Source organism: Rhinolophus sinicus, chromosome 3 (genome assembly GCF_057876585.1).
Source record: "Rhinolophus sinicus isolate RSI-liver-muscle chromosome 3, RSI-T2T, whole genome shotgun sequence".
In the NCBI taxonomy this organism is placed as follows: domain Eukaryota; kingdom Metazoa; phylum Chordata; class Mammalia; order Chiroptera; family Rhinolophidae; genus Rhinolophus; species Rhinolophus sinicus.
In genome coordinates, this window is record NC_142503.1 from 177,662,192 (window position 1) to 177,681,630 (window position 19,439).

Sequence of the window (19,439 nt, forward strand, 5' to 3'; positions counted from 1 at the left end):
ATGCATGATCCTGTCCCCTTTCCACTGAGCCCGCAGTCCATCCCGCCTAAAGAAGCACGGCTCGTTTTCTGATTGGCTTATCCTCTTTGCACGTTGTATTTCCGGTTCTGAGGCCGAGTAGCTGAGGCTGCAAGTGATAGGAGGGTTCTGCTCCGGAAGTGCTACCAAAGGCGGGCCTAGCGGGGAGCCCGGCACAGGTCGGCACCATGGCGGTCTTGCTGGCTGTGAGCCGGTCCGGGGTTGCACCTGCAGCTGCCTGGAGTGTCTCGCTGGTCTCCTGCCGGAGGTTGGCCGGTGCCCCGGCAGACACAGTGTACGATGTGGTGGTGTCGGGTGGAGGCCTCGTGGGCGCCGCCATGGCCTGTGCCTTGGGTAAGCGCATCTCCAGGCTAGTAATGGCGGGGAGTGGGGCGGTGGACGAGCGGTGAGGACCGCGGGAGCGCTGGCACTATTTCCCTAAAGTCTGAGTGCTGTAGGTCTTACGGTCCGTTCCCTGCCTAGAGGAGCCCCAGAGCTCCAGGACAAACTTTTAGTTCTTCAGGCATCCGAAGGGTCAAAAGTGGGAGGGACCGTAGGAGTCCTTCCAGCACGTAGGGAAACACCTGCTCAGGGTTATTTAGTTTTGGGCACAGTTAGCAGCAATCAAGCATTGTGGCTTTGGGCTGGGCGGTTTTTTAAAAAATAGCTTCATTGAAATAGTTTGCATACCATGAAGTTACCTCATTTAAAGCATACACTTTATAATGGTTTTTAGTATATTCACAGAGTTGTGCAGCCCTCACCACAATACATCTAAAACATTTTTATCACCCCCAGAAGAAAGTTGAACCTATTAGCAGTCACTGTACATTATGCCCAAATCTTATCTCTAGACTAAGACCTAATGTCTAGAGACATTCATCTACTTTATCTCTATAGACTTGTTTTTTTTCCGGGCATTTCTCTATACATGAAACCTACTTAGTGTTTTCAAGGTTCAGCCAGATTGTAACATGTGCCAGTACTTCTTTCCTTTTTATGGCTGAATAATATTTATTGCGTGGAAATAAACACATTTTGTTCATTCATCAGATGATGGACACTTGGGTTATTTGCACTTTGGGGCTATTACAAATAATCCTATTGTTATTTTGTTTACAAGTTTGTGTGTAAATATATTTTTGGTTATCTTGGATATATTCCTGGGAGTGGAATTGCTGGGTGATAGGGTAACTCTGTGTTTAACATTTTGAAGAATTGTCAAACAGTGTTCCAAAGTGGCTGCACCATTTTACATTACCACCAGCAATATAGGAGGAGTCCAGTTTTTCCACATCCTGGATGATGCTTATTATTGTCTTTTTGTTTATAGTCATCGCAGTGGGTATGAAGTAGTAGCTCTCCTGGTTTTGATTTGCATTTCCCTAATGACTAATAATGTTGAACATCCTTTCATGTGCTTATTGGTCGTTTGTATATCTTTTCGGGAGAAATGCCTGTTCAGACCATTGCCCATTTTTAAATTGAATCGTTTGTCTTTTTATTATTGAGTTGTAAGAGTTTTTCATATATTCTGGGTATAAGTCTTTATCAGATAAATGATTTGCAAATGTTTTTTTCCCATTTTGTGGATTGTCTTCACTTTCTTGACGGTGTCCTTTGGAGCACAAAAGTTTTAATTTTGATGAAGTCCAACTTATCAATCTTTTAACATTTTTGCTTTTGGTGTCATATCTAAGAAATCATTACCTAACCCAACGTTATGAAGATTCACTCTTGTGTTTTCTTCTAAGAGTTTTATAGTTTTAGCTCTTACATTTAAGCCTATGATCTACTTTGAGTTAAACTTTGTGTATAAGGTGAGGTAAGAACTTTGCTTTTACATGTATAGTTAGGCTGCTGTACTACCCTGTGAGGTAGATATGATTTTCATATTTTATGTGAAGAAACTTGCTTAGTAAGTTTAAGGACCAGAGTTTCATAACCGGGCAGTAGCAGAGTCAGAATTCGAACCCAGGCCACCAAACTCCAGCTCTTTTACTTTTGACAACTGTCATGCGGGAGATCCTGCGGGGTCTCTGCTCCCGCTCCCCACACAAGAACGCAGGATATGGTGAGGCCAAAAAGGAACACCCACGGAGCCATAGGTAGGGGAATCATACCACTACGGTCTCACTGGAGGCTGGGTTTACTGGATGTGCGACCTGCTGTCCGTTTTGTCTGCAACCCATCGACGACTCTCTCTCAGTCTCCTCCACTCTCCTCCGCTCTCCTTCGTAGCCGCAGCAGTTATATTAGTGGCTAATGGCTCAATGGCTACAGCTGACGGCCAACCGGCCACAGCCGACAGCCATCTACTACCCGAGCCAGCACCCCTCCACGTGAGGCCGAGAGCCTGTAAACTACTTTCTGGGGCTCTGCCCCCACACTCCACCCCTACAGGTTCTCGCCTCACAATGTACGCGACAAGCGTCTTCCGCGAGGGTCCCTGTGTCATATTAGCCTACTGACACCTATGGACGAAAAGAAACGGTAGTCTTAGGAACCAACAATGGCAAATCCCTTCCATCTGGGAGGATACATGCCAGCTTCTTGTCCTGGGAAAGGAGGGTTGCTGCCACTGGCACCTTTCCCGGTTTGTGGTACCAGACCTTTATGGCAGTGCTTGGGGTCCCTTGCATAGTTTCAACATGTAACAGAACAGGGGACCCCATAATAGGCCATAGTGAGAGCACATAGTTTCCTCGCAAAATCATCCCGGTATCGGGACCTCTGTATACTACAGTCACTTGAGGTGGCCACTCAGCCACCACCCCTGGCGTCACTTGCAAATCATGAGTCAAACCGGCCCCCCATGGGGCTATCAGACCCAACCACCGACAGTGGGGGCTTTTGACCTGCCAGGGCCAAGTCCATTGCTGCCGTTCCCCAGCTTTCAAGCATGTGGGTGCTGGCAGCAAAATGTTCCCATTTCTGCCGTAGCCTGGCTTTAACAGAGTCTCACTGGTGGTAACTTGTAATTGAATGGGAGCGGCCGTTCGATGTAGCAGAGCTTCTACTGGTGCGGGCCCTCCCTTCCGTGGTCTCTCATTCAGGACTCTCAGGACGTCCCATAGACGCGAGGCCCAGTCACGCATTGTGGGAGGGTGTTTTGACACCCGGAGACCTTGCTTCAAAAGACCATTATAACGTTCAATCATGCCAGCTGCTTGTGGATTGTACGGGGTGTGAAACAACCATTGCACGTCCATCCTGGCAGCCCAGCGCTGCACTTCTTGCCCCGTAAAATGGGTACCCCTGTCACTTTCAATGACTTGGGGGCGCCCATAGAGGGCACACAGCCGTGTAAGGGCGACTACTGTATGCCGCTGATCCGCAGCCGGACAGGGCCAAGCAAACATCAACCCCGTAGCAGTGTCCACTGCTGTAAATGCATATATCGCATTGCGGGCCTTAGGCAGGGGTCCAATGTAATCCACTTGCCAGCGAGTGAGGGGTACCCTCCCTCGCGTAATCTGCTGTGTCTCCCAGGGGAGCCTCCGCCTTTGGGGGCTGTCCTGGGCACAGACAGCACAGTCATAGCAGGCATCTGCTATCTCCTGCCATTTCAAAGGCAGGCCCCAGCGTCTGCTTACCTGCCACATGGTTCGGCTTCCAGCGTGCTGCAATTTCCTATGCAGCCAATGGGCCACATCAGTGGCAGGAGCCCGCTCTAACCATCGTACCCGTGCTAGGGCGTCTGCTTCATCATTACCTGGGGACACTAAGGGGGAGTGACCTGTGACATGCATTAAGGTCACCTCCTTTTTCTGCCCTAGGTCCCAGAGGTCCTGCCACATGGCTTGACCCCACAGTGGACGGTGTCCCACCAACCAGTTTTGGTGTTTCCATGTAGGCAGCCACAGCGTTAGGCCCCGGAACACCGCCCAGCTGTCAGTGCAAATAACTAGGGGCCCAGGTTCGTGGCTGATCACCATCCACACAGCCCGTAATTCAGCCCACTGGCTACTCTGGCCCATCCCAGTATCAAACCAAATGGTGTCTGTTTTGGGCTGCACACCAATAGCTGTCCAAACAGCTGCAGCCCCTCGGCTAGAACCATCGGTAAACCAGGCATCCTCAGGTACTGGGGACTGTCCTTCTTTGTAGGGCGAGGGCTCCAAGTCCTCCCCTTTAGGCAGAGCACTTGGCTCAGCCTGGGCTACAAGCTCCACAGGCCCCAGGACCTGTTGTAGCTCTGTGCTCAAAGGGCTTGAACTAAGGGTGCTACGTTGCTCCAAGTAGGCACCCCACTTGGCGAGGGTGGTGGTCTGTGCCACCCCCGTTTTGGGTCCCTGGGTCCACGTACGGACCCACCCCTGGACAGGATACGTTGTTCTAACCAACACGCGTGCCGTTCCTGTGATGGCTTCTGTGGCCACTAGGGCTGCATACACAGCAGCCAGCTGTTTCTCTATTAGAGAGTAGCGGACCTCCGCTCCTTTCCATAATTGGGACCAAAATCCCACTGGCAACCGGAGACGCTCCTGCCGTTGCCAGAGGCCCCATCCATACCCCTCTTGGGTCACATGAACATCAAGTTCAAATGGGCGGCCGGGGTCCACTACTTGCAGAGCCTGTGCCTGCTGCACTGCCCGTTTTGTGGCAATGAAGGCTTGCTCTATAGCCTCTGTCCAATCCCATGAGGCCCCCTTTTTTATCATATTGTACAAGGGCCTTGCCATTTGTGCTAAATGGGGTACAAATGCCCGCCAATATCCTAGCAGACCCAAATACGTCTGCAGTTGGGAGACCTTGGTCGGCCGGGGAAAGGCTTGTATTTTGTCAATGATTGCCTCAGGTATAACCTTTGTCTTACCCGACCACACAACACCCAAAAACTTGACGGATAAGCCAGGGCCTTGGACCTTTTCCTCATTCACCGCCCAGCCGCGTGACTTCAGGTGGCGGAGAAGAGAGGGAGCTGCTTGCTCTAGATCAGAAAGAGAATCTGAGGTTAACAGAATGTCATCAACATAATGAAACAAGGCCACAGAGGATGGGTGATCCCACTGTGCCAAATCCTGGGCCACAAGCCCGTGGCAGATAGTGGGGCTGTGCAAGTATCCTTGCGGAAGGACTTGAAAAGTCCACTGACGCCCATCCCACGTAAAAGCAAACTGCTCTTGACACTCGGGTGCAATGTCAATGGAGAAAAAAGCATTGGCCAAGTCCACTACATAGTGATATGTCCCCAGGCGGACAGTCAGACGATCCATTAAATCATGAACTGAAGGCACTGCAGAGTGCAAGGGTGGTGTCACCTTATTTAACTCCCTATAGTCCACAGTCATTCGCCAGGTCCCATCTGGCTTCTTGACAGGCCATACTGGGGAGTTAAAGGGACTGTGCGTTGGCCTCACAATATGTGCCTTCTCCAATTCCAATATTGTACGCCCGATCTCCTCCTGTCCTCCTGGCAGGCGGTACTGTCGCACTGTAACCACGCGCCAGGGCTGTGGCAACGCTTGAGGAGGGTGGTGAGCATGCCCGCGTGTCACTGCTTTCACCACCCGGATCCGGAGACGGAACTCTCCTACCGACGTCTGTAAGCTGAGGCCATGTAGCACGTCCACCCCTAGAATATATTCCGGAACGGGGGAGACATAAACCTTGTAGGTACGAGGAGGGAGCCTTCCTATACCCAGTGGTAAGGAAACAGCTTTCACAGTCACAGTTTTTCCCCCGTAGCCATCAATGCAGATTGCTGGTCCAGGGAACAGTTCTGGGTTCCCGTAAACGAGACTGCAGTCAGCACCAGTGTCAACTAGAGCCAAAACCCTCTGTACATTCGAAGGGGACCAATGTATGGACAGTTCCACGTGGGGCCTCCGGTCCCTGCTCGTCCCCTCTGACTGGGTACCTTGGCCCCACCCCTAATCAAGCTGAAAGGAATCAGCCTCAAGCGGCTGCATGAAGTCCTGGAGGGACACAGGTCGTGCTTTCCCAGACTCCTCCTTTATGTTTCTCTGGAATTGTTGTTCCGGACGCAACTGTTTCCAAAGTTCAAGCAGGAGTGCATTGGGTTGCTGGTCTATTTTTTCCTGATCAACCCCTGCTGCCACGAGATCACGCCACATCTGTGCGCGTGTTACTCTCTGAGGCCCGCGACCTCGCCCCTTTACCTTTGGTGTGGGCTTCCAGGTCTCAACTGTGCGGACCTCCTGTCTTAACTTCCTTCGCCTCCGGCTTTCAACATCCCCTAGGCTGGCCATGGCAGTTGTAACTTCATGGATCCGTCGCCCTACATACGGTGTAAGAATAGCAACCAAGGATCCAAAAGCACTCGCAGGTGCAGTGTCCAAAACCAGATCTCTCATGCTGGCAGTAAAAAGCTCGTCATCTGGGCCCTGCATATTGAGGTTAAAAATAGCATGTCTCATACCCATTTCACGGATTATTTGCGTAAGTTCTGTATATGACTGCCATTGACTCACAGTGTCTGGCAGCTCGCCAGCCTGTTCCCATACGGTGCGTACCGCAGCCGTGAGCCACGCCATTAGAGAATGGTTGCCTTGGTTGTTGGCCAACCTATGGCAGTTTTGTAACCTTTGTCGCAGGGATGGATGCACGGTCACAAAGGCTAGCTTTTCCATCTCGCCTGGGGAGCAGAGAATGCTGTCTGCTCCCTCATCCCATAAACGTAACAGCCAAGCCGAGATTGGCTCTCCAGGGCGCTGTCTGTACCGCCTCCCCAGCTCCTGCAACTCAGTGGGAGTGTATGGGGTGTAGGTAGTGAACTCAGTCACATCTGGGTTGCCGGCAGCAACGCCCCCGGGGCCCAAAGGTTGCTCATGCTTTACCTTGTGCTTCATGATGGGCCGGGCTTGGGGGTTGGGAGGTACATTTTCTCCACTTGCTTCCTCTGCCTCAGAGTCTCCACCTTGGGGCCCCTGTTCTAACAGGCGGACCCGGGCTTCCAGCGCGTCCAACCGGGACACCTGGTCAGGCACCTGGGCCCTTTCATTAAGCACATTTTCCGTGTTGAGACTCAAAGCCGTGAGGAACATCCAGCCCACGCGGCCGGCTGTAGCCTTCTCCTCCTCCGGCAACTGCTCAGCCAGAGCCTGTAGGGCCCTCTCCACGCTGTCTGGAGAGCCGTCCATCTCCTCCCACCCCTCCTTGGGGGTCCAACTCTTGAGAACAGTGGCCACCGAACACCATATACTGTGTGGGGGCCATACATCCTCCTGCTCAGAGTCAGACGCCATTCCTACCTGGTCGGAATCTTGCTCACCGTGGCAGGTATCTGAGTGGGTGGAGGCCTCCTTGTAAGCTATCCACATGCTTCGGATCCTAAGGCCGCAGCAGATCAACAAAAGGAGGACACCACCTTCTATGCCCAAGAAGGTGGTGTGCCAGCTGGAGGCTCGAGTCTCCCAGGCAAACCGCGCCTCCCGTTCCCGGTGTCGCTCCTCATGGGCCTCCCGAAGCTGGGCTCTCACACGAACAAACCGCTCCACCATGCTTTGGTAGGTTTTGGCCGGCACCGCACTCTGCTTACGAAGCTGAGCTTTTATACGTGTAAACTGCTCCAGTACATTCCGGAGAGTTTCAGCCGACACCATACCCTGCTCGCTGCGCCATTTGTCATGCGGGAGATCCTGCGGGGTCTCTGCTCCCGCTCCCCACACAAGAACGCAGGATATGGTGAGGCCAAAAAGGAACACCCACGGAGCCATAGGCAGGGGAATCATACCACTACGGTCTCACTGGAGGCTGGGTTTACTGGATGTGCGACCTGCTGTCCGTTTTGTCTGCAACCCATCGACGACTCTCTCTCAGTCTCCTCCACTCTCCTCCGCTCTCCTTCGTAGCCGCAGCAGTTATATTAGTGGCTAATGGCTCAATGGCTACAGCTGACGGCCAACCGGCCACAGCCGACAGCCATCTACTACCCGAGCCAGCACCCCTCCACGTGAGGCCGAGAGCCTGTAAACTACTTTCTGGGGCTCTGCCCCCACAACAACTGTACAGTGACTTTCAGAAATTGAATTTGAGTTTTTTCTGGCCTCATAAATTAAAGGTCACCAATAGTGTAAAAGTCTTTGTTGACTTGAGAATTAGGAGGTGACAGCTACAACTTCCCTACGATGGCTCATCTTCTAGGAAGCTGGTGGGAAACAATGCTTTGTATAAGCTAATGGGCTTCAGCCTCAAAGTAATTATATAAAATGTAGTTGTCGGTTATTGAGCACTGGTTATGTTTAGGCATATTTTAAAGCATTTGGCATACACTTTTATTTAATCTTCATAATCTTCATTGTAGATTGTGCAGATAAGGAAGTTAAAGCTCAGAAAGGTTAAGTAACTTACACTCAGAAGTTGGTAATAAGGAGATACCAAAGCTTTTTTGAGACACACAAAACTTTCTGGCAAGGTATATATACTCTTGCTCCTTGACAGCCATTTTGGTTGTACCTATTGGTAAATGCACTAAAATAGTGATTCTCCAGTTTGAGTGCATTTAAGAATCACTTAAGTTGTCTTGTTTTGTTTTAGGGTTTTGAATAACTAAGAGAGGCACATATACAAAATTCAAAAGGAATTTTGAAATACAAAGGGCATAGGGTCTACAGAATAAAGCATGTAAAGTAAAACTTCTATTTTTGATTGTTAGCCCCCCAGTTCTCCTCAAAGGTAATCCTTGTTACCAGTTTGTAGAGTATATTTTAAAAAGGGGAATTCAAGGTCCCGCTTCCAGTGACTCTGATTCCGTTTGTCCAGGTGAGGCTCATTGGTACCAAATACCTCTGGAGATGGATGCAGGGGGTCCGAAGAACTCACTTTGAGAAACACTGGGAAGAGCTTAGTTGTCTTGTAACGACTTTAGCTCTTAACTTTTTATATAATTCTGTATGATACGTACTTGATAAGACTTTCAGCCTTACTAAAACTTTAGTGTTGATATTTGGTGTTTAGCTGTCTTTGTATTACCTTTTTTTTCCCTTCCTGTTTTGTTCTTTTTCTCACTCTCTCCCCTCACGCCCCAAGGAGGGAAAGTGGCAATTCTTTTATAAACTTAAAGAATTTTGTATTGTTTATTTTTCTGTCTCTTCCACAGAAGTATAAATTCTTAAAGTGAAGACCTATTTCAAACAGGCAGGTACAATACAGAATTCTCTGTATAAGTTTACAAAAGAAAGGTCATGGGCCGAGTATAGCAGATTGTGAGAATTACTGCTCTCAGGACCAAAATGACCAAGCACAGGTTTACAGAAGAAACACACACCTGCTAATTTCCTTTAAAAGCTCAGAGGAAATACTGAATGTTAAAACATGAAAGTTGAAGTTCCAAGAAGTTTGGAATCTTTCATGCAGTTTATCCCGTGAGCAAGCCTCTGCTTATTTCCTGTGTAACGGTTGGGACTGAATACTGTGAGACGGACACTGTCCTTGGACAGATCCTCTCCTCCTTTCCCAGGCAGGTATGGTGAGGGGTTTTTTCTCCTGTGGAGTCAAGTAGACTACCTGCTTGCGATTTTGCGTGTGCTAATGTCTCCCCTTCATCGTCAGAGCATGTATCCCAAAGGATATTGTTTGTCAATAGTTTATACCCTGATGGACCTTACTTTATATTCCAATACCCACTTAATTCTAGACAGATGCTTTCAAAGTAAAAAGTTGCCAGTAAGCTCTTCATGTTGCCCCATAAGTCAGTTTATGTTTTCTTTGATTCTTCTTCATACTCACATTAGTTTATGTTTTAGACTTGAAATATCTATATTTCCCTCTTACATTGTTATTTGTAAATTATATTCTCTAGTATTTTTTTTTCTCCAAATGAATTTTCTAAAATGTTATATTAAATAACTAAAAAATAAAATATCAAACCTAGCTATCTGCTATAATGTGTTTGGAAATCTAATTCTTTTCCTGTTAGTTTCCTGGGCTCTCATTTAATAAAAATGTCTGAAGACACTGAGAATCTACTTTATGCACCGAGGAAATCCAGCATTTGCTGCTGGGGATATTAGCCATAGGGGAAATAAAATGGTTCCTGTCCCCAAGGAATTTATAATCTAGCAAAGGGGAAAGACCGTGTTTCCCCAAAAATAAGACCTAGCTGGAACATCAGCTCTAATGCGTTTCTTGGAGCAGAAAGTAATATAAGACCCGGTATTATATTATATTATACTTGTTATATTTTATTGTGCTATATTATATTAATTATATAATATCATATTATACCTGGTCTTATATTAATTTTTGCTCCAAAAGATACATTAGAGCTGATGGTCCGGCTAGGTCTTATTATTGGGGAAGCACGGGATTTGTAAATAATTAATCAAAGGAAGAATGAAATGAAAGCTCCCTTAAAGGAACAGGCAACTGCACTATCCTGAGGAGGAGGTTTGTGAGTGTGGATTGAACTCCGTGGAGAGAGGAGGCTTTTGAGACTAGGCTCATACGTGGAGGGTGGGCATTTGGGTGGTGGCTGGAGCAAGGTGTCAGCTGTGATGGACCAGAAAGCAGTTCTCTGCGGAACGTGGTCCCTGGGCCCATCCTCCTACGCAGAATTGCTGTGGTGCTGCCACGCACCTGGGGGGGGGGGGGGGGCGCTGGTAATCCTGTCACATTTTCTTCTCTTTTCTTGGCAGCAGCATTTCAGCTTCTTTCTCCTGTGTCTCTGTGAGACACTAGCGGGGCTGATTGCACTGTGCTGCAGACACCCCGTAACAGAATCCCCAAGACCCCGTTTTGTTTCCCTGTACAAATGTTTTAGGACCAGAATTGTAGGCACAATTGATGGGGGGTTTTTTGATGCCATTTTCTTTTACAGACTCTGATTTTTTATCCTTGATTTAATATTGTGGCCACAATGAATTTTGCTTAATTACATTTTTGTTGAACAGGATTTGTAATTTTTAGTGACGTAATACTTTGAAGATTGGGAATACCTGGTGTCCAAGTACTATATATAGTCTTCCCTTTTTACTTCATTCTTCTTTCTAGGGAGTAGAAAGAAAGAGCTTGTTACGGGTTTTGCCATTATGCTTCTTTGCACATGGTGAGTTGGACTGTAAAAGAAGCCTCACGGCGGTGGGCAGGGTGATTCCCATGGCTGAAACGATGTTTATGTTATTGCTTAGGTGTCTGCATGGTGTTTCCTGTTTGTGGGCTCTGTAAGCAATTTGTATCCTAAAGGCTAAGGAATTAATCTGTTGCTTCTTTTGGAAATGAAAAAGAGAATAAATTCTGATTTTCCTAAAATGACATAAAATTTTGCTTTTTTTTTTTAGGACATGATAGTCACTTTCATGATAAGAAAATCCTGTTGCTAGAAGCAGGTCCAAAGAAAGTATTGGAGAAATTGCCAGAAACTTACAGCAACAGGGTCAGCTCCATTTCCCCTGGCTCTGCAACCCTTCTCAGTAGTGAGTAGAACATCCTCTCACAGAACCAATCTCCTGTCCCTCTTGGCTTTCCAGTGTGTCCCATAGGGCAGTCACCAGAGCGTCTGGCAGGGCGGGAGCTCACTGGGTGGGGAGAAAGGAGCGTGGGGTGGTAGTCTGGCGCATAGTGGAAGATGGGACCCCTGAAGTTGTTAATGTGTCCACTCCCGGACTGAGGAAGACATTCTTGGGACATGCGGCTCTGTCTTACAGTCTTCATTTGTCATGTTGGGTCATTATGAATCGGTGGGACTGAAACGATCTAAACTCGTTAAGAGCATTCTCTTCCAGTAGCAGCACCTTCTTCATTTGCCGTTGGCCCTCTAGGGAGCCTGCGTAACACAAGCTTTTTGGGTGCAGGTGGCTGTGTGCACCCAGAACCAGCTGTTAGCAAATTGTCCTTCGGTCTCTGCCGCGTTACTCCCTCAGGCCGTCCTATCTAGAAGCTCCCTGTCTAAAATTAGCTGCTTGCAGCACTCCCTAGCTCCTTATACTGCTTTATTTTTCTTCCTAACACTTACTACCTCACATTATATTATGTACTTGTTTTTTTTTGAAATAATAAATTAGAAATAATAAGCCAGAAGAATATCAGCTGCAGAAGGGTGGGGACTTTGGTTTCTCACCTTATGCTCAGGACCTAGAATTGCATCTGGCACATTGTAGGTGCTCTATAAATATTTCCTCAATGAATGAATCTCTTCAGTGCCACGGAGTTAAAAAACAAAAAACAGTGTTTATCCAGAGAGTTTGTAACTTCAGTAGGATAATAAAGAAAAAATAACATGGGTTTGGTTTCCTGTTTTATTTCCCCTCCTTTCATGTGATTTGACCTTTTGATCATGAAAGCTCGGTCATTTTTCATGCTCTATAATCTGAATGGGGGAAGAGGGTAGCTTAGCTCCTACGCATCAAATAGGATAGAAGTAGAGAGTATTTCTCTGTTCTGGAGAACGCTGCAGACATCCTCTAACCTAACAAAGGGGGGCCCCAGGAGGGATTCTCCGGTCTCTGTACAGATCCTTTCTTTTGTAGGTTTTGGTGCCTGGGACCACATCTGCAACATGCGATACAGAGCCTTTCGGCGAATGCAGGTGACTCCTTTGTCACTCTTGGCGAGATAGCTTAGTCTGTCTTGTGTTAAGATGCTGGAGTCCACATTCTCCAGGTTTTCTGTGAATGTGGGAAGAATCAGACAACGTTCACACTTAGTCTAAGGAAGTGGGGGGCGGGGCAGCATCCCCACAAAATTTTCTTCTCACCTGTGTCCTGCCAGAGGGGCTGATAAATTGTAATTTTTCTGCTTCTGTCACTTGGGAGAGCAGTACTCAGGTCTGATTGGAGTAGTGTTTCCTTTTCCTTGGGTTATAATGCAGACTTTCCCTTGGTGGTTCCAGGTGTGGGACGCCTGCTCAGAGGCCCTGATCATGTTCGATAAGGATCACTTAGATGACATGGGCTATATCGTGGAGAATGATGTCATCATGCACGCTCTCACGAAGCAGCTGGAGGCTGTGTCAGGTGAGGCACCGCCTCCTCCGCCTTCCTTTCATTCTCTGGAAGGTGAACTGCTGTAGAATTATTCTAGAACTTACTGGAAGAAAGGATCCCTTTACAGATACTGAATGTCCACCGTAAAGAAACATTCTGATACTTATCTCAGGATTGTTCTTTTTTTTTTTCTTTACAGCTATGTTCAGGTATAATTTACATACCTAAAATTCACCCATTTTAAGTGTATAATTCAATGATTTTTATTATATTTATAGAGTTGTGCCACCATCACAATATTATTTTAGAACATTTACGTCACCTCAGAAGGAAACCTCGTGCCCATTCATAATCAGTCCCCATTCCCATCCCCAACCTCTGGCACCACTAGTCTACTTTTTGTCTTTTGGGATTTCCCTATTCTTGATATTTCGTATAGATAGCATCATACAATATGTATTCTTCTATGTCTCATTTCACTCACTGAACATATTTTTGAGATTTAATCATGTATCAGTACTCCATTCTTTTTTATTGACAAATGTATTCCATTGTGTGGATATACCACATTTTGTTTATCCATTCAACAGTTGATGTACATTTGGGTTGTTTCCACTTTTTGGAGATCGTGAATAATGCTATGAACATTTGTGTATACAAGTGTATGGACATGTTTTCATTTCGCCTGGGTGGATACTTAGGAGTAGAATGGTGGCTATATAATAATACTATGTTTACCATTTTCATAAGCTACCAAACTTTTTCAAAGAAGCTGTACCATTCACTTTCCCACCACCAATATGTAAGGGCCAGTTTCTCCATATATTCACCAATACTTACTCGGCCCCCTTTTTTTAAATCACAGCCATCCTAGTTACTGGGGAATGGCATCTCGTAGTTTTGATTATATTTTGCTGATGACAAATGATGTTGAGCATCTGTTCATGTGCTCTTTGGCCATTTTTCTGTCTGGAGAAATGTCTATTCAGGATCTGTTGTCCATTTTGCAACTAGATTATTTGTCTTTTTGAATCATATGAGTTCTTTATATATTCTAGGTAAAAATTCTTTATCCAATATATGATTTGCAGCTATTTCAGGATTGTTCTAGAGAGAAAAAAACATGGAAGCAACTTAAATGCTTTTTGATAGTAAGTTCATCCATGTAATGAACTTCCGTGCAGCTTTTAATTTAGATCTAATATTTAGTCACTTAGAAATATGTCCCATAATATATTGGTGAAAAAAAGTATCATACGGTCCCATTTGTGCATGTGAGTGTGTGTGTGTGCATATACACGCTTAGGAAATTGTTTGGAAAGCTCTATGGCAAAGCTTTAACTGTACTTGTCTGAGCGTAGTATGATTGAGAGTGATTTTCCCCCCTTTAAACCTTTCTTTGTTCAGATTTTGACAGCAAGCATACCATTTTTATGATCAGAAAAGTAAAATGATTTCCAGTGGGAAGAAAAAGCTTATGAAATCTCGAACTTCTTTGAGCCCATGGTATGCCCACGCTGTTTACTCTGAAAGCACTGTGGGCTCATTTAGGTGTAGAGTAAAACGAGAGGAGTGGGAGCATGAAGGGGGAAGAAAGTGCCTGTACAAGCTGGTGATTCGTGAGAGCTTCATTCATTCTTTTGACACTGATCCATCCCTGTGGCTGTTGTCATGTATCAGCTCTTAGACTGGAGCAGTGATCACATGGTTTTTTAGACCTTACTTTTTCCTTAGGGGTAAATGATAAGAGACAGACGTCCTGGGACCTAGCTTTAGGTTTAGTTGTGGCCTTTTCCTCAGCCTTTCTAATGTTTGGTTTTTCTCTTCTCACTTCCCTAGACCGAGTGACGGTTCTCTACAGGAGCAAAGCAGTCGGCTATACGTGGCCCTATCCATTTCCCACGGCAGACTCCAGTCCTTGGGTTCATATTACCCTAGGTGACGGCAGCACCCTCCAGACCAAATTGTTGGTAGTTAAAGATTCTTATTTCACCTGGGGTCTTGCATATCCACATCTTATCTTCAATTCTAGGGCCTCCAGTTTTAGATCTAAGCTATCGTTGACATTAATTGTAGGCAAAGCTCTTGGTTATAAGGACCAGTACCCACGTAAGCCAGCTCAAGTTAAGATGGTCTTGTTGTAAATCCTGTACAGGAAGCAATCTCCTGGACCATCTTAGGTCACGAAATAAGGACAGCTGGCTTCACAGGGACAGGAACCAGAGTGTCAGAAATTGAGGCTGTTTTTCCCCCCTCAGGAGTCCCGTAAGTTACTCACCTCCTTGCATCTTCCACTTTTTTCTCTCTGCTCATGAGCCTTCCCTTTTACGTGGTAGCCATGCCTCGCCTCCCATCAGGACTATTCAGCTCCAGTGCCTGCCTTACTGCTTTCTAGTTCAAATACCAAGAGAATTTGGCTGAATTTAACGTATGGCTGGTACCTCATGGTCTGTTAGCTGAGGCTGGGGTCACATATGTAGGTCTTCCCCTGCGGGGGCTGTCTGTAAGGCTGTCTGTTGGAAAGTTGCCTGCCACAGATTGGCTTGCTAGCAGTTGGAACCAGAGAAAACTTCAGGAGACAGAGACCAATTTCTGGAACAGTTTCATTTATTAAAAGGCTGTAAGAATTAGCAGGCTGTTGTCTTCATGCAGATTGGTGCAGATGGTCACCACTCAGGAGTACGGCAGGCTGCTGGGATCCAGAATGTTAGCTGGAACTACGACCAGTCCGCTGTTGTGGCTACTCTGCATTTATTGGAGGTCAGACCCTGAGCCACCATCTGGGGACCCTGCTCATGTTTAACGTGTGTGCTTCTCACAAGAACTCTTCTCTTGATTGTAGGCTACAGAAAACAATGTAGCTTGGCAGAGATTTCTTCCCTCTGGGCCCATCGCTCTGCTCCCGGTAAGAAGTCCTGGCTAGTCTACTTGAACACATGTGGCCTTTGTTAGCATTTCATTTCCTCTCAGCCATTTTCTGGTTTCAAGTGACTGTGCCCAGGCTGGCTTTGTTTCCCCTTCTTACCTTCCTTAGTGCTTGAGAGCTCCCAAGAACAAGTTTCAGCTCAGTATTGCTGTTGTTGTTTTTACAGCTCTCAGACACCTTGAGTTCCTTGGTTTGGTCCACATCCCATGATCACGCAGCAGAGCTGGTCAGCATGGATGAAGAAAACTTTGTGGACGCCATTAACTCTGCCTTTGTGAGTATCCGCTTGTCCACCTGATGAGGTGCTGCAGGGCTCCACACAGGAAGGCAGTTTTGAGTGGGAAAAAGAAATAACCAGCCAGCTTCCCCTTTGTAAATGTAACTTGATCTGGATTACTGGAGGAAGCGTTCAGGGAAATGTAGAGCAAGAGGGGTCAGTAACTGTGCTCTTCTGAGGGTCATGGCTACTGTTACGCTGAGTGAAACGGCCTGGGTGGCAGTTAACATTGGCCTTGTTTTGAAGCTGTAATACTTGGATGATCTTGGACAGCTCTACTCGGTCCCAAGTTCCCAAACTTCTGAAGCCTGATTCATCAGAAGTGTTTTGGAGAAGGGCTGAGCACAGGTCGGGGGAGCTTAAGAGTAAGCCTTATCGACAGACATGGATTCAATACTGGTGCTGTAAATCCCCTGGAAAATGGAAATACTGCCACCAGCCTCTCAGGGGTTAATAATAGTAGCAATTAGTAATAATAAAAGTCTAGACTTTTGAGATGAGAGACTATAAAATGCTTGCAAGGTATGTAGTATATTGTAGGTGCTCAACAAATGGTAATGGTTATTCTGGAGTAATACAGCTTTTAGATAATATGTTACCAGTATTTTTGGAGTTTAAATGCCATATTTATCTAAATTCACTAAGAGTAGTAATCAGTAACATTTATAGAGCACTTACTGTGTGCTAGGTACAGGTGAAGAATTTTTGTATTAGTTTCAGGTGTACGAAACAATGTACTAGACATTTACACCCCTCACAAAGTGATAACGTCTGCCCCCCCGCCCCCCCCAATTTACTGCCTCTCTGACATCGTATACAGCTGTTACAGTTCTATTGACTGTATTCCCTAGGCTGTACTCTACATTCCATGACTGTGTATATATAGATATACATATATATATATATATGTATGTGTGTGTATATATATATATATATATATATATACACACACATACATACATACATATGTGTATCTATGTATATTTATAGTTGACATTCAGTATTTTTCAACAGGTGAAGAATTTTACCTGTATTTATGTATTTAATTTAGTGACCCTTTGAGGTAGGTGCTATTGTTATCATGCTCATTTTGAGACAGGTAACTTGCCCGAGGTCACACAACTAGTGGCAAAGCTGGATTCTGAAATCAGCTGGCCCTCAAGTCTTGGTTTTAACCACCAGACTCTGCCATCTCACTTCTGACTTTACACCGGTTTACACTGACGAAGTTAAGCTTCACTGGTGTGTGGTAACAATAAGAATAAAAGGAACTGAACATACTGAAGTGGCTTCTGAGATAAATGCTACCCGTCTGGTCATGTAGCATATATTCCTGGCACAGGCCTTTGCAGCACATCATGTAGCAACAATTAGGAGTACCTTCTATGTAGGAGGGTCTGGAGATACACAAGTGAGACAGTCCCTGCTTTTAGGAAGCTCCTAGTCACGTGAGGAGAAAGATACGTAAATGACAATTTCAGTACAGTGGTAGAAGATGCGTAGGATGCTAGGGGAGCATAGAGGAGGAGAAGACACAGGGTTTGGAGGGAGGTTTATAAAGAGGTGACAGCCTTTGGGTGCTGAGGTGTGATCCTGGTGAACTAGAAGTGGGAGGACATTCAAGCAGAGGGGAGTGGCGGAGGGAAGAGGATGTAGAATGAGCTGCGTTAAGGCTGGCGCATGGCTAGTGAGGGTAGGGACTGGTGACAGGTGAAGCCCAGCAGGCAGGGGCAGCTCACGAGCAGTGTGGCGTGATCCTAAAACCTGGGGGGTGATGGGAAGCTGTGTTTTGTGTTGATCTGAGGGCCTTGTCACTGTGGTGCAGATCATTGTAGTGCCCCCTTACCCTTGGCGTTAGTTATGAAAAGGGTTTCCTTGCTGACTTTCTAACGCCCCGCTGGTCACTGATGACATTTCGCTTTGTTCTGTGGCCGGTGCTTCTTAGTGGAGTGATGTGAACCACACGGACTTCATCGACTCGGCCAGCACCGCGCTGCGCTACGCGGTCGCCTTCCTGAAGCCGACCAAGGCCTCGGCTCGCCAGCTGCCCCCAAGCATCGCCGGGGTGGACGCCAAAAGCCGAGTGCTGTTTCCTCTTGGGTTGGGACATGCTGCTGAGTATGTCCGGCCTCGGCTGGCGCTCATCGGGTAAGAAAACCACAGGGCTACTCCTTCCTCACTCGGCGGCTGGATGCCACCCTGAACTCTGCTTTCCTCTTAGGGATGCAGCCCACAGAGTCCATCCACTCGCAGGCCAAGGTGTCAACATGGGCTTCGGGGATGTCTCCAGCTTGGTCCATCACCTCAGTACTGCAGCCTTCAATGGGAAAGACTTAGGTAAGGATTCAGGTACCTTCGAGAAGTATCCAGAGGTCATGTCTTTAGGGAAGATCAGGACCCCAAAATGCCTGAGTAGCCAGATGTGGACACCTCACTGCTGGATTAAGGCTTTAACCTTCCTCTTTCCGCCAGGCTCCATGAGCCACCTCACAGGTTATGAAACAGACCGACAGCGTCACAACACTGCTCTTCTGGCTGCCACCGACCTGCTGAAAAGGCTCTATTCCACCAGTGCCACTCCGCTTGTGCTGCTCAGGACATGGGGCTTGCAGGCCACAAATGCAGTGTCTCCACTCAAAGTAAGAGGTCGCTCACTGAGGAGGGACTTTGCCAATGACTTTTAATTTCTTTGAATTAATTTTCTTGGCTGTAAAATTGTCTTTACCTAAATACCTTCCCCAGTGGTTATGAGCAAAAAAGTCCTTGCTGGGCTTGGTGGCAGGGCCCATCTAAGCAGTAACTTTATCCAGTATAAGGAGGTGCATACAGTAGTGAATAGGGGCTTTTAGAGAGAAAGATGCTTAAACTCCTTTTGCTGCTCGGCCAATGTTTTGCTGAGAAACATCCATTTAATTATACTTTGGAGGGATTCTTGGGAAGACGATCTATCTGGGACATTGCTGAGTTTTTGCTTTAATCACTTTGGCTATTTTAAAATATTTTCTTCACCCATCCTCATACCCTACCGTGTCAGAGTACCACTTTGTTTCATTTTTCTCTAGGAACAGATTATGGCCTTTGCAAGCAAGTGAGTGCTTCTCTTCTGGAGATTGTTGATGAAAAATGAACATCCTTTTCTAAGACCACCACATAGTTTCAAGATTTAATTTAATAAATTTACGTTCCATTAGAATTCTCCAGTCTCTTTTCTTCCTTATTTGGGTTCCACAGGCTCCGTAAGCAGAGGGATAATTTGCTGTGAGGAGGGCTTATAAATCAAGCAAAGAAAAGACTCCAAAGGAAGACTATTATGATTTTGGTGAAAAGAGCT

General features: G+C 46.5%; 1 protein-coding gene across 1 annotated transcript; it reads left to right on the forward strand.

Annotated features, from left to right (window-relative positions):
* The first annotated feature begins 151 nt into the window (after positions 1–151).
* COQ6 (coenzyme Q6, monooxygenase) lies at positions 152–19,301 on the forward strand. The gene is made up of 12 exons (XM_019733398.3): positions 152–372; positions 11,262–11,396; positions 12,450–12,508; positions 12,812–12,935; positions 14,745–14,875; positions 15,558–15,665; positions 15,748–15,810; positions 15,998–16,105; positions 18,054–18,256; positions 18,330–18,445; positions 18,581–18,747; positions 19,171–19,301. Exons 1-12 carry the CDS (start codon positions 207–209, stop codon positions 19,198–19,200), a joined length of 1,410 nt encoding a protein of 469 aa, XP_019588957.3. The 5' UTR covers positions 152–206; the 3' UTR covers positions 19,201–19,301.
* The last annotated feature ends 138 nt before the right edge of the window (positions 19,302–19,439 follow it).